Source organism: Crocuta crocuta, unplaced genomic scaffold, assembly GCF_008692635.1.
Source record: "Crocuta crocuta isolate KB4526 unplaced genomic scaffold, BGI_CrCroc_1.0 scaffold25, whole genome shotgun sequence".
Classification (NCBI taxonomy): domain Eukaryota; kingdom Metazoa; phylum Chordata; class Mammalia; order Carnivora; family Hyaenidae; genus Crocuta; species Crocuta crocuta.
Genome location: NW_027532015.1, coordinates 1,299,271 through 1,324,262, shown reverse-complemented (window position 1 = coordinate 1,324,262; position 24,992 = coordinate 1,299,271). Strand labels below are relative to the sequence as shown.

Below are 24,992 nucleotides of genomic sequence, written 5' to 3'. Positions count from 1 at the left end.
TAATGACTTTAGTGGATATTAAAGGGTTCCTCTGTGTTAGGCAGGCAACAAGTGTCTGTCTAACCTGTAAAGTCCACATCACTTTGTACCTGATCTGAGAGGGACACATCACCAGTTCGCTGGCTCATATCACCAGCCTTTTCACCCGTGCCAGCCATGCTTGTGCAGACCCATGCATAGCACACAGCCAGGCAGTTATCTCCAAGAGGGCAGCGTTCTAGTGGTTTACCAGAAACATCTTCAGGGCCATCGAAGCACATATTTTTAATTCATTACACGAATAGCAGAATCGCTGAAGTATTTCGAACAAGGAAGTCTTTCCCATTGAAAGGCCAGTGAGTTTATTCTTATAGAGGCAGCAGCTTCAAGTTCTTCAAGACTCTTACAGCACTGCTTAGAAAATTGGAGCTTCACTGGGATGCATATTTCCCCAGGAGCCCTCAAAGTTGAGAAGCACTTTTGTTTGCATGGAAGGTAAGCCCCAGGGTCTTCTTATCATAATGTCTCAATGCTTTATACTTAATGTCTGCTCCCTCCACGTCCTCTGTAGGAACACACACACACACACACACACACACACACACACACACATACACACACACACACACACACTGAGAAAGGAATTGACAGCTGTGGTTGGGCTAGGGTCGGGCTATAACTCCTATGGGGTGCTTCAGAGCGAGCAGCAGACCTGGGCAGGTGAGAACGGATGGTTAAAATCGACAGAGTATCTGGTGAGAGGAGGCTAAGAGGGCTCCCCTCTTGCTGGAGGGGATAAGGATGAGCATCTCGCGAGAAAACGTGGGAGACTATTGAGAAGAGACGAGAAGAAAGAGAACTGCTGTGGCCCCACTTTCTCAGTTTCTGAACTGAACTTTTGCTCACAGCAGGTGAACACAGGCTCCCTCCCACACTGAGAGTTAGTTCCTCCCCTGCCGGCATGCAGTCTGTTAAGTCAACAGAGACTTTATACTGAGAAAGGAACATTTCTCTATTTTGGCTATGAGTTATTATTTTTAAAGCTTCATCCTCCAAACATTTTCCCCTATCCTTGTTTATTTTTTCACTAGAAAGAAAATGTGCTACTTAAAAAAAATTTTTTTTGACCACAGGACAAGAAAAACTCCCTTCTAGTGTGATGGCCCTCCTTAAGGCCAAGTCACCCTTTGATTGTGACCACTATCTCATCCCCCTGTTGAGCAACATAGCTTTTGAAGATTCCCCTCTGCATCTATAGAGCTTCATGAAGCTGGATATGGCAATAAAACCAATATGAACTGTGGTCATTGTTTTCTGGATACTGGAGTTAAAAAGGCCAACCTCTCCCTTAACATCTGTGGCTCTATCCATATATCTCATTGTAATAGTTAAATATAGCTGCTACTATGTACCATGTACTGTGCTATACACTTTACATAAAGTCTTGTTCACCTTTATCCCTGAAGACTAGAGCCATTTCTTCAATATTGGTGGGGTTAAATTAGGAGAGGCTGCCATTAGTGCTAACACTTTCTTTCTATACTTTTCTGGGGGAATATATTCCGTAGTCTTTCACCTGTCTTTCTCTTTGTCTGTCTTGCCCTTGTTGGCAACACCTTTATGAACAAGGCCCATATCTTTTTTCTCTGTACCCTAATGTCCTGCAAAGTCCTGATATATAACGGGCCCTCAATAATTTTTTTTTAAAATTTTAAATCAAGAGTCAGATGCTTGATTTTTAAAATTTAAATCAAGACTCTTGATTTTCAAACACTGTGACAAACCACTAAAAAAAGCATTGAGCATACACAGAATAAAAGGCTAATTACTATAATATATAAAGGGCAGTTAAGAATCAATGTGAAAGTGACTAGTAACCTAACAGAAAAATATCAGCAAAGGATAAGCACAGGCCTCCCACAGAAGTTTATACTGATATATTCTTCTATCAAAAGCCTTTTGGTGCATGCTTTTTGAAAGCAGTGTTTGAACTATTTAAAATAGTTAAAATGCATACGTCCTCTGATCAATTCTACTTCCAGAATTTTTTCTATAGCTATTTGTACATGTGTCTGAAGACATAAACATAAGAATAGTTTTTGCATGAAATGTTTGTAACAGCAAAATACTTGAAGTCAACTGAAATGTCAACCAACAAAGAAGTGGTAAAAAAATGTTAGCACTTTGTTCAGTGAAAAACATATGCTGTTAAAAACAGTTATGCAGCTCTTAAAAACAATTGATGAACTCCAAAATACATTAATAAAAAATACAATGAAGTGCTGGATAATGTGCTTACTGTTCATGTTTTAAATTGTTATTTTTTCACAAATACGTTTGCATATGAATAGCATATTTTATTGTACTCTTTTAAAAGGTTTGTTTCAAGGGAGAGGGAAAGAGAGTGCTCACAAGCAAAGGGGAGGGGCAGAGATAGAGAGAGAATCCCAAGCAGGCTCTGTGCTGTTAGTGCAGAGCCCGAAGTGGGGCTTGATCCCATGAATTGTGAGATCATGACCTGAGCCAATATCAAGAGTCAGACGCTTAACTGACTGAGCCCCCCAGGTGCCCAACGTAGGGTATTTTAAATTCTTCTTGTCCCCCTCAAAGACAACATGCCCCAAACTCAGCTTGTGAACAAAGAGATGAACAGACTCTTTATGATCTTATTTAATTTCTGCAACAACCCTATAGAAAAAATACCAATACTTTCTTTTTTAAATATTACATGTTATGAACCTTAAAGTTTGCTTAATTAATAGTTGCAACTACTAATGTTAAATCCTCTGTGCCAAGGCTCTGTTGTACAAATTGTACACATGTACAAATAGCTATAGAACAATTTCTGGAAGTAGAATTGCTAGATCAGAGGACTTCTGCATTTTAAATATTTTAAATAGTTCAAACAGTGCTTTCAAAAAGCATGCACCAAAAGGCTTTTGATACAAAACCTAAATTTCTTATAATGTAGGACATCTTTGGTCACCTGACCTTTTCCTCCTTTCCCAGAATAATCTCTTAGTTCTTTCATACCTGCGGCACACTGGTCTGTGTTCCTTCACTCTGCTCTTCCTTTCCATGCTTAAGACCCTTTTCCAATGATACTTTCACACTCCTGTTGAGCGAAGCCTAAATTTCTTAAGCTGTCAACTCAAAGGCCACCTACGAGGCTAATCCTTACCTGTCGTCCTTGGCAACATAAATAGTTCTCATCCAGCCACAGCATAGCCAGAGTTCCCAGCTATACTTCCTCCTGTATTTCAAAAGCACGTTATGCAAGTCTCTTAGACTCAGCTATATTATTTCAAGGCTATGAGCATATTGAGAGGGCAGAGGCCCTCTTTTTATTCCCATAACTACCACAATGCCTATAAGATAGCAGTAAATCAATAAATACTTAGAAAAATCATTTACCTGAATCTTAATCATTTTTGATTACCCATAGGTTGAAGATCTATTTTTTTAAGTTTTTTTTTTAATTCCAGATAGTCAATATAGTGTTAGATTAGTTTCAGGTATATGATATAGTGATTCAACACTTCTGTGCACCGCCTGTGCTCATCACGACCAATGCACTCCTAAATCCCCGTCACCTTTCACCTGTCCCCCTCACCCACCTCCCCTCTGGTAACCATCTGTTTGTTCACTATAGTTACGAGTCTGTTTCTTGGTTTCTCTCTCTCTCTCTCTCTCTTTTTCTCCTTTGTTATTTGTTTTGTTTCTTAAATTCCACATGTGTGTGAAATCATATGGTACTTGTCTTTCTCTGACTGACTTATTTCACTCAGGATTATACTGAGTGAGTGTCAGTATAATTCATGTCACTTCATGCTTGTCACTGCAAATGGCTAGATGCCATTCTTTTTTTGTGGCTGAATAATATTTCATTGTTTGTATGTACCACTTGTTTATCTGTTCATCAATGGATGGACACTTGGGCTATTTCTATATCTTGGCTATTGTCAGTAATGCTGCTGTAAAGATAGGGGTGCATATATCCCTTTGAATTAGTGCTTTTGAATTCTTTGGGTAAATACCCAGTAATGTAATTGTTAGGTCTTAGGGTAGTTCTATTTTTAACTTTTTGAGGAAACTCCATACTGCGTCCACAGTGGCTGCACCAGTTTGCATTCCCATCAACAGTGCATGAGTGTTCCTTTTTCTATACATCCTTACCAACACCTGTTGTTTCTTATGTTGTTCGTTTCAGCTTTCCTGACAGGTTTGAGATGATATCTTGTAGTTTTGGCTTGCATTTCTCTGATGATGAGTGATGTTTATTTAGTATCTTCTCATATTGTAGGCCATCTGTAGGTCTTCTTTGGAGGAAGGTCTGTTCATGTCTTATACCCATTTTTTAATTGTGTTATTTGCTTTTAGCTTGTTGAATTTTATAAGTTCTTTATATTTATTGGATGTCATTTGCAAATATCTTCTCCCATTCAGTAGGTTGTCTTTTGGTTTGGCTGATTATTTCTTTTGCTGTATGGAAGATTTTTATTTTGGTGTAGTCCCAGTAGTTTATTTTTGCTTTTGTTTCCCTTGCCTCAGGGGACCTACCTAGAAAAAAGTTGCTATGGCCAATGTCAGAAAAGTTACTGCCTGTGTTCTCTTCAAAGAATTCTGTATTTAACATGGCATATTTTGAAATTGAACAGTATTTCTCTTCTGAGAATTTGAAATGAAATGTTTCATTGATGGAAAACCTTTTTTTGTTTGTTTTGCCTTCAAGAATTCAAATGAATGTTCATGCTCCGTGAAGAGAATGGGCTGCAGGATTTTTTTGTTTTTTTTGTTTTTGTTTTTTGATGGATTTGGAGCCAGTAGATTTTTTTTTAATATGAACCTTACATTGGGTCTGAAAGCTTTTCTGTGCTTTAATGCTATTTTTTAAAAAAATTTTCTGTGTCTTCATAGGAACCAGGGAAAATGTGTAGAGGGCATGGTGGAGATCTTTGACATGTTGCTGGCTACGTCATCTCGATTTCGCATGATGAATCTCCAGGGAGAAGAGTTTGTGTGCCTCAAATCCATCATTTTGCTTAATTCTGGTGAGTTGATAACATGGGGGAATTTAATGCTGGGTTACTGGAAGAAAGCCTTACTTGTATTTTCAGCCAGATACAGGCCGCCTATTACAAAGACATAAGCATAAATTGAAAGAAACAACTGACGCCCATTTAAAATACCCTGTTGTCATTGTAGACCACTTATGGAGGTGGAGCCTGCCCTGGTCAAATCCGATGAATGAAGAACAAAAATTGGACATTGAATCAAATGGACTTTTTGTTGAAATATTTGCATCCTTTTACAGAAACTGGGGATGTTTTTATTTTATTATTTCTATTCATTTACTGTAGGGCGGATGCTTTTATTAAAATGGAACTGGTATATAGACACATCTGTTGATAGCTGTGTATGTCAGAGAGTAAGTAGACCAAGTGACTAACACCAAGGTCCAGATCATAAGGAAACAGGCTTATTTGAGATTGACCGTATTTCTGGTCAAAACTGATTAGGTGACAAATATAATTGGCTCAGAGATAGAAACACCTGCTCCTAAAACTGAGGCACATGGAGTGCGGTAAGTTAGTCCAGCTGAAAGAGTGGTTCTCATTTCACCTGCGGTGTCCAAGTCAACTATGTCCTCCTCCTGATTCCTTTGAGAAAGCTTAGCTGAGAGTGGCAACTGGGTAGGGGGGGTTTTATTTGTTTTGTTTCTTTTTGTAGTAAGGTTGGCTGTTGTGTAAAGATATTCTCCAGGTCACCCAGATGGCTCAGCTGAACTAGCACCCTGCCCCCCCTCCCCAAGTATTTGGAGCTAAGCACTAGATATCTGGTCTGTAGGACCCAAAGCTCAACAATTGGGTGTCAGCTGCAGTCTTTAGCCTTGACCTGGACCCTGGCTCTTCTGGATGCCTCTGACCTCATTCTCACATAGAAATCGTAGCTATTTTTAAGCCCTAGGCCTGATTTAGATCCGGATGTGTCTCCAGTTTCCCAATAGCTGAACTGCAGTTTGTATCAATCACATATGTGGATGTTTTGTCTCTTCCTCATGAACGCCAACCCCTTTGCACCTCCTCTAACCATATCCCGCTTCCCTTCCCCACCAGCGCTAGTCACCTGTATCCCTGTATTGCTTAATGGTTCCCACAGTAATCATTCCTACTTATCAGCTGGTGAATGGAAATCTGTACTACTCCACGAGGCAAGGACTGAATGACAGAATGAAGTTACATGAACAATGATGTGATCCACACTGAAGAAGTGATTATCACTCCATTCAAGTTTCTGGTTCCACTCACACGCATTGTGCTTTTCATTTGAGTCCTTTGTCCAGCACGCCGAAGGGTTCAGATCCCACAATGGCTCTTTATTGGAGGACGGTTCTGGGAGCAGTGCCACTCGGCTGCACAGCGCCAGGTCTTGAACCTGCTCCTCCTTCCGTGGAGGGCTGGCACACGCTGACGGCTTCCATGTGGGCAATCTGGTGACTTCAGGGAAAGCAGGCCTATCAAGGCCTGGGACTCCTCCTCCCCCCACCTTTACCAGGAAATAGTACTCCAGACAGGAAGTGAAAATTAGCCAGAGTTATATAATCAACCGAGTAGATGCTTTGATCCTGGTCACCAAAAATATTTCCTTCAAATCCGTGTAGCCTCTTCCTACGTTATTGTTCTGTCCCTATGACAGGGTGGGGGTTTTAAAATATTATATATATTAAAAAAAAGACAAGACTTTTGCCACCAAAATATTGGATTCGTAGACCCAGGTATTTTAAATCCCAGAGGAAAAAAAATTTTCAGCCCTCACAAGAAAGCCTTTTGTTAGAGACTGGCCCCAAAATCCCTGAACATTTCCCACTGCAAGGTTGGCTCCTCCCCCTGACTCCGCCTCCTGCTGGTTACACTTTCTTGCTCCATCCTAGTTCTTCTACGTCTTTCTCAGGATCTGCTGTGAGCTTCCTTGCACTTGAAGGATTGGAACACGATTTTGGAAACACAGGGCCCTATATTTTGACAGAGTTTGCAGCTCTCTGCCTCATGAGATATCAGGGCAGCAATGCGTCTTTTCTGTCAAGGATGGCGCTCTGGCTCGCGAGCGGGAGCAGGAACAGAATCTGTCTCCCAACCTGTAAAAAAGCAAAGCCACTCTGGTTACCCTAGAAGGGAGCTGTGTTTGGAAATGCAGTTTTTGCTGCTGTGCACAGCTCCAAGTGTCTCATGTTGTTCCTGAAAAACAGAATCAAAGAGGATGCGACTTTAGCACAATGATAGGGTACTGGGAGCTTTTTCAGAGTGAAAAAGCAGTCAGTCATAGGAGGGTGACCACAATCCTCACAATCTTTGCCCACAATTAGAGGTATAGAGTTTTCTAAAAGCCGAACCAATTCATGACTATGATCCAGGGCAGTTCTTCACCTGTTGTGAGATAAAGAACAAAGTGACGTTCATTCCAGGGATCTCTTGCGGAAGCTGGACAGGATTCAGGAAAGCTGAGCTGGAAGATGCTTTTCTGACTCCTGGGAAACAAGACCTCAGTGTATGGGGGAACCTTGGGTTCTGTCACCAAAGTCTGAGAGTGTGTGTTTACATTGGCCTGGACTTTGGGGTAGAGGCAGAAGGGTAGTTGAAAGGTTGTTCTGTGGACTGCTAGGAATGACTTTCTGCAAGTCTCAGGAGGGTCTCCCAGATGCCAAAATTTCCATGGGAAGCCCCCTTCACAGCTCTTTAGGAATGGTAGATACTCATCATGATTTATGCCCCATTAAGAATAATTTATTACCTTGCTCACCAAAGCCTAGAATCATTCATAGGACAAACACTATTTTTCCACTCTCTGCTAAAGGACAAAGGCATTCCTGGTTAATCCAGAGATGCCTTTGCAAAATCCATGCCAGCTTCAAGGCATTCTGAGAACTAGCTGGAACAGAACTCAAACAAGGGGAACACAAGCAGAGCAGATGAGCTCAAGGCAAAAAGACTGAGAGGGAACATTGGAGGGAGGTGAGGCTGGTGCTGCAGAAGGGGACTCTGGACAGGGAAGGAGTCACCTGTGCCTGTCTCCTGTGTTCCCCCTACCCAGCGGGACTTCAGTCCTTCTTGACAATTCCAGTGTTTTTAATTCTTCCAGGCCCAGCTCAGACCTCATCTCATTCAGAAAGTCTTGCTATCACCCAAGTCCATAATGAGCTTTCCTTCGCTAGACTCTTTTAGTTCATAGGGCCAGCACTGTACAATCTAGTGTTCGGTCAAATGGTTGACCTATTTCATTCATCTGTTCGATAATTCACACACTTTGTGCTAAATACATAAAAATGAATGACACAGTTTTTTGGCTTATTTTTTTCCAGTTTTTAAGTTTAAGTTAGATTGCTTTTTCATGCATGTATATCCTGATTTCCCTATAAACTATACTTTTTTTTTACATTCCTCACAGTCTCTAACCTGTGAACTGTTAACAGGTATTAGACCGTCTAATGCTTTAGTAGACCCTCATTGACTGGACCTGACTGGGAGCTTGGGGAAAGTTCCCACCTGTCACATGCTGTTTCTACTATTATGAAACATATCCTTTTCAGGTCCAGATAATATCAAACTGTTAAATGGGAAAAATAATGTTCATTGCCCTGGGCTACTGTGAGAGCAAAGAGGGAAACTGCACATACAATGTCTAATGCACTGGACTTCCCATCAGGGACAGCAGTCATCATCACTCGGGAATCTCTGACTCAAAAGCAGGCACCTGTGCCTTTTTTTCAATGTAATGAAGTGCTTTAGTTTAAAGGTTTCTTGCTAGGCTTAAAAAATATGCAAGGACTCAAGGGTAATAATAGCAAAGGAGACTGAGACCATTCCCCTGACACGTGGTTAATTGTGCTGTCTAATGGTATTGAGAGAAATTTTAGAGCAAGATTGAGCTCATGGAGGATAACTGATTGTTAATTGAACCTTAATATTGGCCAACCTTAATGAAAACTCTGCGGTGAGCCTCTCATTCATCCGTTCACTGTGTTTCTTCTCATGCCCCTCCCACTCCCACCCATGTGTGAGTCCCACAGAACCCTCAGAGTCCTCTCCCATTTGAATCATTACCCTTTTAGTGAGTGTTTTTCAAGACTCAGAAAAATTCACAAGTCAAAGCCTAATAGGTACAAATGTACAATCTCTAATAAATGTTTGGTTTGGCCTTCACCCTTTAGCTTAATAGTTCTTTCTGTGCCTTTTCTGAACCCATTACAGACCTCAGTTCTTTATATTTTCCAATAGTTCCAAAGGGTGTCACACACCTCACTCCCTGCTAACTTTATCCACCCATCATTAGACCCCCAGACTCCAGCTCCCCTGTCCCCTGTGCCCCTCGTGACATGTCCTATGCTCTAGAAATGTTGTACTCTTGATTACCATTTCATCAAAACTGCCTTCAGACAACATTTCCCTTTCCACTGGTGGAGTAATAAAGAGGAGTAAAGGTAAAAAAACAAACAACCCCCCCCCAAAAAACAAAAAAACAAACAGAACAACAACAACAACAACAACAAAACCAATTCTGGGTGAAAAGGAAAACAAAATACCGGAGAGAACTATGGCCATGTTTCTAAAGTGTGTACCCTGGTGTTCATTTAGAGAAAAAGGGGAAATGGAATATTGAATGGGCACAGATATTTTAAACATAAACATAAAAACAATGCGCCCTCTTTATCTGTCATCCGGTTCTGCTTTGTTAATATGGCGACTTTTGTCATCTTGGTGCCTTGTTGAAACCTCTGATGCTGAAGCTATGGTGTCCATTTGCTTCATATGTGTTCACCAGAGGCCACGCTGTGGACAGACAAGCCTTTACTTCATGACCAATTATAACAAGGTCTCATCACAAAGAATATTTCCTCTCTCTAGAGCTGAATTCTTTGCACTGTTAATTATTAGACAGTTATTTACAGCATTTATATTTGTAAGTTGAGAAATAAGACAATGACTCAGAGTCCCTATATTTAGAAGAAAGAACAGTGGAGAAGATTCGATTATATTACCTCTTGATTTCTTTGTAATGCCAAGCTTCCACTCCAGGGAGTCTTCCTATTGCTATGATTTTGAGGTAAATGCCACTTCATAGTTATTAAGTGGCTCATCAACTCCTTCTCCCTGGCTGACTGGATTCTATAGGCAGTCGACTCAACTCTTAGAGCCTTTCCCTGCTACAAACTCCTGGTGTGGCCTGAAACAAGTGTCTCCACTACTTTCCTTGGTGTGGCATGGATTTTGTCATTAGAGAGGCCTGGCATTCTAGACAAGCAACTCTGCCACTTAGGGGATGATGGATGCCCTTTGATAAGCTGTTTCTCTGTGAAAGGAATGTCTGTGTTCTTCTTAGCAGTTAGATAATAAATAGATTCCTGCCTGGAAGTTCTGAGGTAGGATTTCATCCCTGCCATTTGGGGTTAAAAAATTGTGTTCTTATGACCAAAATATCCTTCTTGTGAATGGACAACCTTAGCCCCCAGACCAGGTGGATTGGGTCCTGTATCATGTTGCAGACGTCTCTTGGAGCTTCTGTGGAACTGAGGAAGCCAACCAACTTCTTGTAGCCTGGGAAGGACTAGGTTGGAGGAGTCCCAATATGCCCTTCTGGGATGAGTCAAAATGCAGCAGCTCTTGGGAGACTGGGAATCCTTGCAGTGTTCCGATACAAGGAATGGTTTTACATTATATTCAGAACCTTGGGGAGGGACGGCTGCTTATCATTTTGTGCTCACAAGAGCACCAGCAGAGGGGGAAGCCATCTCCCGGGTCCCTGATTCAACCACCCGTTGAACCCACCTACTCCAGGGCCCAGGAATCAGTATTCTTAAGGCTGACCCACTTAAAAGAGAAAATGCCGCAGACTCCCCTAATACTGATGTAACATGTTCTTGTTCTTTGTATTCTAATGCTGCTGAAATATGAATAACCATATTTATTGTTTAAGAGGACAACCAAGTATAAACTTCCTTTATAGCTCTTATATAAGTACAAAACCAAAACAAATTCACAAATGAAATACAAACTAAAAGGCAAATCGATGATAATGTTTTTGCAGCAATTGAACTGCTGTTTATAACATGCCTGGGGTAGACTTCTGGTCTGCTGGTCTACCAAGCACTTGTGATGACTGCGTTCCCCCACCGCTTGTGTGTGTGCAGAATGGTCACAAAACCTCTGCTCATGTAGCATGCTGCGACATCATCTGGCTTTGGCAAGAACCTGTTGGTTATGTATTTTGTTTGCTTCTGTTCTGTGTTTATCTATCCAAGATACTTAAAATACAACTGTTGGATTTGAGGTAATTGTACTGGTGGAAAATGTGTTACTTAGGAAACAGATTATGTGGATTATCTAGTTTTGTGAGTGTCAGTGCTCCACACATTCCAATCATCTGGGGGACTTAAAACAAAATGTCCCTATATTACAACCAGCAATTCTGATGTAATTGACTGAAATATAATTCAGGTTCATGAGCATTAGTACTGTTTAAATCTCCCCACTAAGACTTCAGTCTCATCAGGTTTGAGAACCATTGATGTGATACAGAACATTGTGATATTAATGTCTTAATGGTATTTCTTAGAATATTATTAAAATGAAAGCATGAAATTCTAAAATTCTAAGATAGTTTAAAGACCTTGAAGAATCAATTTTTAATTCTCAGGAATATGTGAATTGTGTAGTTTGAAAACTACCGGTATAGATGATGACCTTTCATCTACATTAGAAGAGTTCTCTGGTGTGTTATAAAACTAACCATTCTGCAGAGGGTGAGGGAGCAGGTGCTCATGCCCAGAACTATGCGTAAGAGTGAGTCAGAGCTGGGGGCACAGATAATTCATTATTTCGGCAGGGCTGTGATGTAGATAAGCATGTGACAGGAGGGTCCCTACATGCGAACTGATAGGTCAGCTAAGTCTTGAGGAGAAGCAGGACTTTAGCTGGTTCAGAAGAAAGACCAGGGGCAATGGCCTCACCATTCATCTAGTAGGGAGGATTTCATCAAGCCACTGTACTTCTTTTCATTGGTTTCCTCAACTAGTAAAATGAACAAATAAACAGCCCTGCCAAACGTATGGGTTTGTTATGACAGAGCAAGATAGCTTAAAAATATAAACCTAGTATCATCATTACTAGTATAGCCTTTTTTTTCCCAAAGGGAAAATATTAAGCAATCAAATATCCTACCAGGATTTTGGTGTCAAGATCTCCCTGTTCTAATCAAAGGACTAGAAGTACACCCAGGGCCTACATTTGGAAGGTCCTTAGGTGCCCTCCCTTCACCCTCATGCCTGGCATATTGGCCTTTAGTTTAAAAGTGTTTTGACACTTGAACTGAAGAAAATCATGAGAAAAATGACACTAAAATCCCACTGATATCTGGAGCAAAAAAGTAAAATGAAATACTATTTTTAATGGGTTCCTCTTTCCCCACAAGGTACTCATTGAATAAGTAAAAGCCATAATAGAATGTGCATGCTTCCTGAAACATATCAGTGGATTGTCAAACTGTCCTATAAAGTTTTAGTCTAAATGTGACATTCCTGCACTTGGTGGGAAGACCCATTTCTGGTCTAGCCTTTACTCGTGGCCTCATGGCTCCTGACTGCTTCTTTGTTGGTGAAAGATAGACGGGAGAACAGACTTCCTGCTGCAGGTTTCTGTCTTCCCATCCCCTTCCCCTACAGCTCCTGAGCACAGCATCCCTTTAGCTACCTCCAGCACTTTCCCCCAGAGGGTATGTGGCTACTCCTGTATGTTGAGGTAGATTCAGACCACCCCAATCCTATTTTCTCCGAGCTTTTACTTTATATCTACTTTTGTGGTTTGATTTTTCTTCTGGCATATAACAAACACATCAGTACCCCCATGGAACTCAGAGATACCCATGGCTTTATAAGCTCTTACTTGCTAGCTTAACTACCGTTTATTGAGTATTTACTACTCTCTCTCTCTCAGAAAGAAATTAAAAAAAAAAAAGTCAACCAACCATTCGGGCATTGTGATGTACCTCATTACAATATCGTGGAAGGGGTGAGATCAAGAGACTCTAGTCCCATGTTCAGATCCTCTTTATGATGCTTCCTAGTGTATGAATATGGACAAGTGCTGCTTACACCCTTTGTGCTTCTGTTTCCTGGTCCGTGAAATGGAGATCATACTAGCGCCTACCTGCTAATACAAGGTAGCCCTTAAAACAGTGCCACTTAGACTGATGCTCCATTTGTGTGAGGTAGTATTTTCTTTCCTTTACGTGCTGTGAATATAACCATATTTACATTTACGCATTTTAACTAGTATTAATACTCAGATACTTTCTTTAAAAATAAGATGTTAAATGGCTGCGTCGTCATGCATGAGGATATAACATCATTAATCCCACAACCTGATATTGTTAAACATTTAAGTGCTTTCTCTTTTTTTGGTGTTATAAATTATGCTTGTTTTGCATTCTTTTATTACATTTTTTGCCCACATTTGCCCATGATTTTGGATGTTTATAGAAGTAGATTTGCTCGTAAAAGGCCTTAAAAATCTTATGGCTCTTAAAACATGTTACCTACTGTTCCAGAAGGCTTTATCAAATTACACGTTTACATAAATGTAACCTTATGCAGCGTGAGAGACAGAGGTGAGTGCAGACGGCAGGCCAGTTGAGGACAGCAGATAGCTTTCCGCCACCCGGCTACTGCCCTCTGTTGTGAAAGGCCCATAGCAATTTCTACATAGGTCATATTATAAGCCTCATGTTATAAACCTCCCAAGCTCACGCCTTTTGAAGCAAATTTTATCACTTAGAGAATTTTGTTTTATTACATTGTTTGTATAGGTGCTTGTCATGTGAAGTTTCAGGTTTGCGACTTACACAAACGCTGTGCTGGGGAACTATTATTCCAAACTGTCAAGGTACACGGAAAGCTGGCATTTTTTGTCTTACCTTCTGCCTTGGTCCCTTTGCCACTGATTTTTTTAAAAGTGATATTTATAAAAAGAAAGACACCAGGTTGAATGGCTGCAAGCGCACCTCCCTTCAAAACTCATCTAGGGAAAGAAACTTGCCTCCTCCAGTGGTTTCATCTGCTCTGGATTCCTTGCCTTTGCCAGATTGACATGACATAGTCTGTAATGAGTTTAGAAGAAGCAGTTTACCATGTGAACCCACTACTGCTCCAGACATGCTCTTCATTGGTGATCAAGGGGCTGCTGGTTCAAAGAGTGCCCTGTCCAATGCCATGGATGTCCCCAAGGATCAAGTACACGCTCGTCTCCAGATTCTCACAGCTGGAAGCAGACAGATGCTGGGAAACCTGGTCCAGCTCAGAACAATAGTCAGCCCTGGGGATGGCTAAGCATGAGGGTCAGGAAGGGACTGGCAGGAGCGATTGGTTTCTTCTTTAGAATTGGCATCAACAGCAGTGATGAATTAACCCCAGAATGGAAAATTCATTTTCATCTTGACAGGTGAAGCGTCTGCTCTTTCTCTTAGTATAGCAAATGTTACTCTTTAAGTGAGGTAGTGTAACCTTCACATCCAGTGAAAGCCAACACTCAGGACCTTCTAGCAAAACCCTAATGCTGCACTTTCTTTGCATTCCAACTTACAAGTACTCTGGGGACAAAAAGCCAATCTTTGAACGCTAATCTTCTTTTGCACTTAGACATGCAGTTTGAGTTGTCGATGACACGTCAGAAGCATTTTCTGCTAAGAAAATTATTCTCAGGGGTCACCTGGGTGGCTCAGTTGGTTAAGTGTCCAACTCTTGGTTTCGGCTCAGGTCACAGTGTCACTGTTCATGGGTTCGAGCCCCGTGTCGGGCTCTGTGCTGACAGCAGAGAGCCTGCTTGGGATTGTGTCTCCCTCTCTCTCTGTCCCTCCCTTGCGCGTGCGCTCTCTCTCTCTCTCTCCCTCTCTCTCTCTCTCTAAAATAAATAAATAAACATTAAATTTTTAAAAAAATTCCCAGAAGCTTTAGTGGCAAATTTGTTAGTTTTATTTCTTGTCATAATAAAGAAATGTGAAGAGTTTTAGAAATGTGAACAGCCTTAGGGATGATAGATATATTATGAAAAGAGTCATAAGTAATGTCCCTATAGCAAGCTTCTATTCCTTGGGATTTCAATTAACCAGCTGTGTTTCTCTCTCATCAGTCCAGGCATTGACAAAGCTCATGAAATAATGGAAATGAAAGGGACTTTGATTTTGTATTTTTAATAGCATTTTCCTTCACCAAATTATGAAAATCAAACACGCCCAAGGCAGGGGACTTGGAAAATACAGAAAAACCACCAAGAAAAATACTCTCCTGAGGAATCATAAGTTTGCCACACAAAAGTAATCATTGTTAATGTTTTGGTGAAAGTTCTTAATTAAAGAGACTCTTAGACGATGACTGTGTGTATGTACAGTGTTCCTTCCTTTCTCCACACTGTCCGGCACAGTTTTGAAAAGTTGAATTGCTCCTAAGTCATTCCAGGAAAATGATTAGGTTTCTTTTTTCTTTTTTTCCCAAGCATCTCTGGAGGTGGGTCCTCTGGCAATCATTTCTAGTTTTTCACAAACCTTGCAGTTCAGAAACTATTTGTGTAGCTTCTGAGCAGTGGGCTGGATGTGAAGGGTATTTGGGTCCTGGCTTCAGTTCTGCCACTAACTTACGGACAGGGTGGCCCAGGCAAGCCCAGCCTCACTTCCCTGCCTCAACTCCCTCTCAGCTCTATCTAGCATCTGCTAGCCTGGTTCCCTCACCTCTCGGACCACTTTCCCAATGATTAAAAGTAACTAGAGTGGAGCGGGTTTGGGGGTTTTCTACATTAAAAACTTGTAATTTTATTTTTGTTTATATTTTATAGACTTTATTTTTTAGAGCAGTTGTGCAGTTTAGAGCAGTTTAGAGCAAAACCGAGTGAAAGGTACAGAGATTTCCCACGTACCTCCTCTTCCCACACAAACACTAACACTTACTGTCAAAGTCCTGCACCAGAACATTTGATGTATCATTGATGAACCTACATTACACACCATTAACACCCAATGTCCACAGTTTACATTAGTCACACTTGGTACTGTATATCCCGTGGGTTTTGACACATGACTAATGGCACATATCCACCATAATAGTAACGTACAGCATGGTTTCACTGCTATAAAAATCCTGTGTTCTGCTCATACGTTCCCCCCCACCCCGCCTTGAAAACCACCTTTCTTTCTTTTGCTTTCTCCATACTTTTTCTTTTTTTAGAATGGCATATAGTTGGACTCATACAGCATATAGTCTTTCTAGATTGGCCTTTCACTTGGCAATATGTGTTTAAGATTCCTCCACATCTTTTTTATAGCTCCATAGCTCATTTCTTTTTAGTGTTGAATAATATTTTATTGTCTGGATGTACTATAGTTGACGTATAGACATCACCTACTATGTCACCTACTGCAAGCCATTTTGATTGCTCCCAAGTTTGAGCAATTATAAATAACTGCTATACATACCCCTGGGCAGGTTTTTGTGTGGACATAAATTTTCAGTACATCTGGGTAAATACCAAGGAGCATGGTTACTGAATTTTTATGGTAAGGGTGTATTGGGTTTTGTAAGGATCTGCCAAACTGTCTTCCAAAGAGACTATGCCATTTTTCATTCCTTCTAGAGCCCTGTTTCTCTGTATTCTTGGCAGCATTTGGTGTTGTCAGTGTTCAGGTTTTGGAACCTGGAACCTCTAATAGGTGTGTAGTGGTGTCTTATTGTTCTAAGAGGCAGTTCCTTAATGATACATAATGTGGAGCATCTTTTCATTAAAAATTTTTTTAATGTTTATTCATTTTTGAAAGAGGGAGAGAGACAGAATGTGAGCAGGGGAGGAGCCCCTCTAGAGAGGGAGACACAGAATCCGAAGCAGGCTCCAGGCTCTGAGCTGTCAGCACAGAGCCCCATGCGGGGCTCGAACTCAGGGACTGTGAGATCATGACCTGAGGTGAAGTTGGAGCACAACCACAACCGACTGAGGTGCCATTGGCATCTTTTCATATGCTTATTTTTCATCTGCATATTTCTTCTTTAATGAGGTGCCTATTCAGGTCTTTTGCCCATTTTTTTGAGTATAGTCGATACACAAAGGTTACATTAGTTTCAGGTGTAGGACTTAGTGATTTGACAAGTTTCTACATTGTGCCACGTTCACCACAAAGGCAGCTACCATTTGTTCCATGGCATCACTGTTAAAGTATCATCATGTTCCTTATGCTCTGCTATTTATTCCCATGACTTTCTCATTCCATAATGGGAGGCCTGTATCACCCTCTCCTCCACTCACTTTGCCCTACCTCCTACCTCCCCCACCTTTGGAAACAATCAGTTTGTTCTCCATATTTATAGATCAGATTCTGCTTTTTGCTTGTTTATTCATTTTTTTAAGATTCCATTTTGAATGGAATCATATGGAATTTGTCTTTCTTAGTTGGACTTGTTTCAGTTAGCATAATACCCTCTAGGTCTATCCAATTTGTCTCAGAAGGCATGACCTCATCCTTTATATGGCTGTGTAATATGCCATGGTATATACATACCACATTTTCTTGTTCATTTGTCTGTTGGTGGTCACTTAGGTTGCTTTCATGTCTTGGTTATTGTAAATAATGCTTCAATTAACATAGGGGTTCATATATCTTTTTGAGTTTGTGTTTTCTGTGGTAAATACCCAATAGCGGAATTGTTGGATCATATGATATTTCAATTTTTAATTTTTTGAGGAACCTCCATACTGTTTTCCACAGTGGTGGCACATTTGCATTCCCACGAGGGTTCCTTTTTGCCCACATTCTCATCGATACTTGTTTCTTGTCTCCTTGATTTTAGCCATACTGACGATTGTGAAGTGATATCTCATTAGGGTTTTGATTTGCATTTCCCTGATGATTAGTGATGTTGAGCATCTTTTCATGCATCTGTTGGCCATCTGTATGTCTTTGGCACAAGGTCTGTTCAGGTCTTATGCCCATTTTTTAATCAGGTTCTCTGTGTGTGTGTGTGTGTGTGTGTGTGTGTGTATGTGTGTTGACTTGTATAGCTCTTAATATATTTTGGATATTAACCCTTTATTGGATATGTCATTTACAAATGTCTTCTCCCATTCCCTAGGTTATCTTTTTGTTTTCTTGATGGTTTCTTTTGCTGTGCAAAAGCTTTTTGGTTTAATATAGTCCCAATGGTTTATTTTTGCTTTTATTTCTTTTGCCTTAAGAAACATATCTTTAAAAAAGTGTTGCAGTGGATGATATTAGAGAAATTACTGCCTGTGCTCTCTTCAAGGGTTTTTATGGTTTCAGTTCTCACATTTAGGTCTCTAGTCCATTTTGAGCTTATTTTTGTGTATGGTGTTAGGAGGTGTCCAGTGTCATTCTTCTGCATGTAGTTGTCCAGTTTTCCCAACTCCATTTACTGAAGTGACTGTCTTTTCCCCATTGTATATTCTTGCCTCCTTTGTCATAGATTAATTGACCATATAAATGTGGGTTTATTTCTGGGATCTCTATTCTGTTTCATTAACCTATGTGTCTGTTTTTGTGCCAATACCATTCTATTTTGATTACTACAGTTTTCTAGTTTCTTTTGAAATCTGGGATTGTGATGCCTCCAGCTTTGTTCTTCTTTCCTAGGATTGCTTTGGCTAGTCAAGGTCTTCTGTTGTTCCATACAAATTTAAGTATTATTTGTTCTGATTTTGTGGCCCATTTTCTAATTGGGTTGTTCATTTTCTTATATTGACCTTTAAGAGCTCTCTGTATATTTTGCATAAGAATCCTTCCTCATCAGATATGTCTTTTGCAAATATTTTCTCCCAGTATGGTTTACCTTCTCATTCTTTTTAGATCATTGGTTTTAAAATGTTCTTCTGCTTGAGGACTCGTGTTCCAGAAAGAGGCTCTGGTGAAGGAAGAGAAGCTGAATGAGTGGGATCCAGCACCCTACCTTTATTTCTTCTGCTCCCAAAGTTTCACTTCACCCAGTTTATATGTGAAGTTTTTATAAGAGGTTCACAGTTTTTAGGGGTTTTGATTCTCAAAATAGTTTGAAAACTACTGAATTGGATAAACATAAGGCCCCTTTTAAATCTAGAATTCTGGAATTCTATGTCTCCTTTTTGCAATGTAATGTAACTTTTCTCTGATTTTTTCAGTATATGTGCTGCCGAAGTGAGCACAGTAATGTAACCTTTCTCAAGGAAAAGTGAGATAAGCTTGTCACAGTCATGTCGTACTTTCTCAATATAATTTTCATCCACTGTAGCGTTCACTTGAAATGAAGAAACTGAAAACCCTAAGGAACATGTGCCACCTAAGTGCCCACTTGTCTCTTCAAAATAGTAATTTTTGACACACATTATCTCTTCCAAAGTAATCAGAGAGGACTATCAGCCATTTCATTTTTATATCTAAGTAAAAGGGGAAGAGTATATCTGAACTTTTCGGCTCTGAATGCAAGTCAGAGCCAAGAATGTGCAACCCTCCTCTGTTAGTGACCAGTGTGGAGCTTCATAGGGTTTTGAACAGTTGTGCTGTTCAATTCAGGATCCTGAGCTCACATGCATTTCACCCTATTATATATTGTTAGATCACATGTCACTTTTTTCCTGGATTTGAAGCTAAGTCACGCAGATGAATGTTTAATGATATTTTATAAACATTTGCATTCACACTAACACGGTTTATTGATTTGGAAGAAGATGGAGGGATATCTTTTTCATTATTTTATTCACATATTGCCTATTCCACAGAGAATTTGAAATGGCTTACTAGATTTTATGCAGTGCAAAGGGAGTAGACCCAATAATTGACAAAATCTGTAAAAAAGGAAAACAAAGTGAATAAAGTAATAAATCCAGGAGTCTAGTTAGTGCACAGAAGTACATCTGTACAGCTCTCAGGAATGGGCCACAAATTTGGCTCTAAATCTCCTTCCCTTGGCTAAACCACAGAGGAGAACACATTCCATTATAAGGTCCATAGGCTTTTAATAAAAATAAAAGTAAATAGACCAGTTGTTTAACATAATATACTCTCTTTCGCGTAAATGTCTGAAACGTCCATTTCTCACAATTAGGACTGGATAAGGATTGTTCAACTGAGAATTCAGAGTGTTTTATTCTCTGGTGAGAAGCCAGATGCAGATATTTTGTGTTTTCAGTTAGGGAAAGATAGATATGTTTTGATAATCAGCTGAATAGTGGTCAGGGCTAATGGCTTCCAATGAAAATTGTTAACTGCACACAGTATGTGATAGGATGAATTAAAGTCCTTACCATTGTACCAGGGATGAAGGTCAAGGGCTGGATTAAGACACTGGTAGGCAATAGGGCTTATAATGTAGAGAAGAGAGTATTTCAGATCTACCAGAACTGGAGCCCAATCTCTAATCTGCCTATTCTGGGTCATTTTCCCTTCAAATGTTTTGTGCAGATACCCAGCTGTATTCTGCCTACTGCCTCTGTGTAATAAATTATCCCCAAAACTTAACAAGTTAAAATAAAGTTTGGATTCTCCTGGCCATGAATTTGTATAGGGCACAGACCGAATATCTTGTCTCTTTTCCACAATAGCTAGCGCCTCAGTTGGGAAGCCTCATAAAGTAGGAATAATTTGATAGTCATAGGTGTGGTCAGCTTGACATGTCTTTATTCGCATGCTAGCAATTGATGCTGGCTGCTGGCTGGGATGTCAACTGGAGTTGTTACCCAAAATGCTTATCTGTGGTTTCTCCTCATAATGCCCACACAGCCTGGGGCAGTGTACTTCTTAGAAGGTGACAAAGATTCCAGAAGCGACTGTCCCAGCTGACAAGGCAAAATCTGCGTGGCCTTATGGGATAGTTCCTTAGAAGCCACACAGCATCACTTCCAGCCCCCCCCCCCCCCCTTTTTTCTTCCTTCTTTTCCCCCCCTGGCTACTTNCCCCCCCCCCCCCCCGCTTTTTTTTTTAATTAAAGCAAGTCATGGGTCTACCCAGACTCCAGGGAGAACATAGATTGGACATCTCTGTGGGAAGAGTGTCAGGATCACGTTGTTGAACAGCATGTTGGGTGGGAAATATTGGAGTGGTCACCATTGGAAAATACAGTCTGCTCCATGTGTAAGAGCTGCTTCCTGCTCTGTGTTGTCATTCCACTGTCCTTAAAATGCCAAGCAAGAAAAGGGGAGGTCCAGGGAGATGAATTTGTGCAGACCGTTTTGGCCTACCTTCCCTGGGGAAAAAATGCAACCCTCAGGCCTTCTGCGAGCAGGCCAGCTCACTGGCACTAGGAGTTCTGCATGGAACCTTGTGAATAGATTCCCGTGTGATGGACGGGCTGCATGTTTTCCATCAAATGGCCCTTTGGGGGCATTTGGGTGGCTTATTTGGTTAAGTAACTGACTTCAGCTCAGGTCATGATCTTAGGGTTCGTGGGTTTGAGCCCCGCATTGGGCTGTGTGCTGACAGTTCAGAGCCTGGAGCTTGCTTCGGATTCGATGTCTCCCTCTCCCTCTGCCCTCCCCCTGCTTGCATTCTGTCTCTCTTCTTTCAAAAATAAATAAATATTAACAAATAATTTTTTTTTAAATGTCCCTCCAGAACATCTGCTTGATCTCAGAAACCTAGTAATTGACTGTTGGAGGGACAGGAAAATCAGCACCCTGGCTGCTTCTTTATATGTTACTGATATAACTAACCAAAATGAGGCTTTTAAGCAAAACGTAGATCCGTAATGGATTTATCCTAAAAGGTATAAGGCTAGAATACTATTTATTAGCAAAATTTTTAGTTGGAACTTTTTAAAATTGGGGTATAGTTGACACACATTTAGCTTCAGCTGTACAATGTAGTGGTTCAGCAGGTTTGGATGTTGTGCTGTGCTCATCATGGGTGTAGGGTCATCTGACCTCAGATGTCACTGTTGAGGTATCATTGACTACATTCCTTGTGCTGTGCCTTTCATTACTGTGACCTATGCATTCCATAGCTGGAAACACGTATTTTTTCCCCTTCACCCATTTTGCCCAGCCCCCTCACCCTGACAACTGCAACTTCATATATAAAAGCTACATGCAAAAGAATGAAACTGAACTGCTTTCTTAACACCCTATAGAAAATAAACTTAAAATAGATTGAAAACTTAAATGTAAGACCTGAAGCCATAATACTCCTTGAAGAAAGCATACGCAGTAAGCTCCTTGACATTGGTCTTAGCATTATTTTTAGGATCTGTCTCCTCAATAAAGGACAACGAAAGCAAATATAATCAAATGGGCCTGGGCACCTGAGTGGGTTAAGCGTCCGACTCTTGGTTTCGGCTCAGGTCATGAGCTCACAGTTTGTGAGTTCAAGCTCTGCATTGGGCTCTGCACTGATGGTATGGAGCCTGCTTCTCTCTCTCCCTTTCTCTCTGCCTCTCCCCTGCTCGTGATCTCTGTCTCTATGTCAAAATAAATAAATAAACTTAAAAAATTTTAAAAAGCCCAAGTGGGACTACATTAAGTTAAAAAAGCTCTTGCACAGTGAAGGAAACGACAAAAAAAATGAAGACATCCCACTGAATGGGAAAAGATGTTTGCAAATGAAGTGTCCCACTTACTAGGGTTTCACATCCAAGATGCCTGAGACATAGAGCAAAAGCCAAACAATCCAATTTCCAAAAAATGGGCAAAGGATCTGAATGGACAATTTTCCGAAGAAGACATCCAGATGGCCAACAGGCACATGAACTCGACATCACGAATCATCATGGAAATGTGAATTAAGACCGCAGTGAGCTACCACCTCACACCTGTCAGAATGTCTGTTATCAGAAAGACAAGAAATAACCAGTGCTGGAGAGGATGTGGAGGAAAGAGAAACCTCGTGCACTGTTGGTGGGGATGTAAATTGGTGTAGCCACTGTAGAAAATAGTATGAAGATTCCTTTAAAAATTAAAAATAAAACTACTGTATGTTTCAGCAATCCTCCAAAAGGAAGGAGATTTTGGAGAATTGCTGGAAGGCAAAGAATCCAAAGAAAATGAAAATGTTAATTCAAAGTTACACACACTCTTACATTCGTCATGGGATTATTTACAGTAGCCAAGATACTGAAGCAACCCAGTGTCCATCCATAGATGAAGGGATAACGTGGATGCGGTATAGACATACCATGGAATATCACTCAGCTATAAAGAAGAATGAGATCTTAACCATTTGCAACATGAGTAGACCTAGAGGGTATTATGAGAAGTGAATGGAGTCAGAGAAAAAAAATACCATGGGATTTCACGTATATGTGTAATCTAAAAAGCGAAACAAACAAACGAAATAGAACAGAAACAGAGTCCTAGATACAGTGCACAAACTGGTGATTGCCAGAGGGGAAGAGGTGAGGAGACGGACAAAATAGTGAAAATTAAAAGGTACAATCTTCCAGTTATAAGATAAATAAGATATAGGGATGTAATTTCCAGCACTGGGCATATAGTCAATAATATTGTAAAAACTTTGTGTGGTTACCGATGGTGATTAGATATGTTGCAGTGATCATTTTGTAATCTACATAAGTATCAAGTTACTATGCTGTGCATCTGAAACTAATGTAATGTTGTGCGTCAGTTATACTTCAATAAAAACCTGAGACACATGGCTCCACTTAAATTATTTTCTTAAAAAGTGTACATTTAAGATTTCTTCTCAGATCGATTGAATCAGTTCATCAGTTTCACCATCTGAAATCATTAAGGGATTTGTCCTTTGAGTCAGCTTGAACATATTGACTTACTGAGTTTTTACCTTCTAGAACTTCTGGCAGATTTCACTAAAAATTATACTAAATTGATAAATATCACTGCATCTCTAGCATATGATCTCTATTCAGATTTTATTTGTTCATGTTTCAATTTTGGAAGGTTGTATGTTTCTAGGAATTCTATTTTTTTCTATACTGTACAATTTTTTGGCACATAAATATTCATAGCGGTCTCTTAATGATCCTTTGTATTTCTGCGGTATCAGTTATAACTTGTCTTTCATTTTTGAATGTATTTATTTGTGCACTCTCTCTTTTTTCTTGGTGAATCTAGTTTGTCAATTTTGTTTATCTTTTGAAAGAATGAGCTCTTAGTTTTATTGCTCTTTTTTTATTATTTGTTTCAGTCTTTATTATTTCTGCTCTGATATTCTTTTTTTTTTACTGGTTATTTATTTTTGAGAGGGAAGGAGAGAGAGACAGAGCATGAGCGGGGAAGGACAGAGAGAGACACACACAAATCCAAAGCAGGCTCCAGGCTCTGAGCTGTCAGCACAGTCTGACGTGGGGCTCGAACCCATGAACTGTGAGATCATGACCTGAGCCAAAGTCAGCTGTTTAACCTCCTGAGCCACCCAGGTGCCCCGATCTTAATTATTTATTTCCTTTTACCAACATTGGGCTTTATTGGTTCTTTTTGTTTTTTAGTTCATTTAGGTGTGAAGTTGTATTGCTTATTTGAGATTTTTCTTGTTTTTGAGGTAGGCCTGTATTGCTATGAACTTCTTTCTTAGAACTGCTTTTGTTGCATCCCATAGATTTTGAACTATTATGTCTCCATTTTCATTTGTCTCAAGATATTTTATTCCTTCATTGATGCATTGGTTCTTTAGTAGCATGTTGTTTAATCTCCATGTATCTCTGATTTTTCCAATTTTCTTCTTGTACTTCATTTCTAGCTTTATACCATTGTGGTCAGAAAACATGCTTGGTATGGTTTGTCTTCTTTATGTTTACTGAGACTTGTTCTGTGGCCTAAAAAGTGATCTGTCATCGAGAACGTTCCATGTGCACTTGAGAAGAATGTGTATTCTGCTGCTTTCGGATGGAATGCTCTCTATATATCCGTTATGACCATCTGGTCTAATGTGTCATTTAAGGCTGGTGTTTCCTAATTGATTTTCTGTCTGGATGATACTTCCATTGATGTTAGTGGGGCACCAAGTCCTCTACTATTATTGTGTTGCTTTCTTAT

At 40.2% G+C, this 24,992-nt stretch overlaps 1 protein-coding gene across 1 annotated transcript in view; it reads left to right on the top strand.

Moving 5' to 3' along the window:
- The window catches only part of ESR1 (estrogen receptor 1), a 256,559-nt gene that overhangs the window by 220,785 nt on the left and 10,782 nt on the right, over positions 1-24,992 (top strand). Inside the window, 1 exon segment of the mRNA XM_077776008.1 lies at positions 4,897-5,030. Within this exon segment, the coding sequence (XP_077632134.1) occupies positions 4,897-5,030 (134 nt within the window).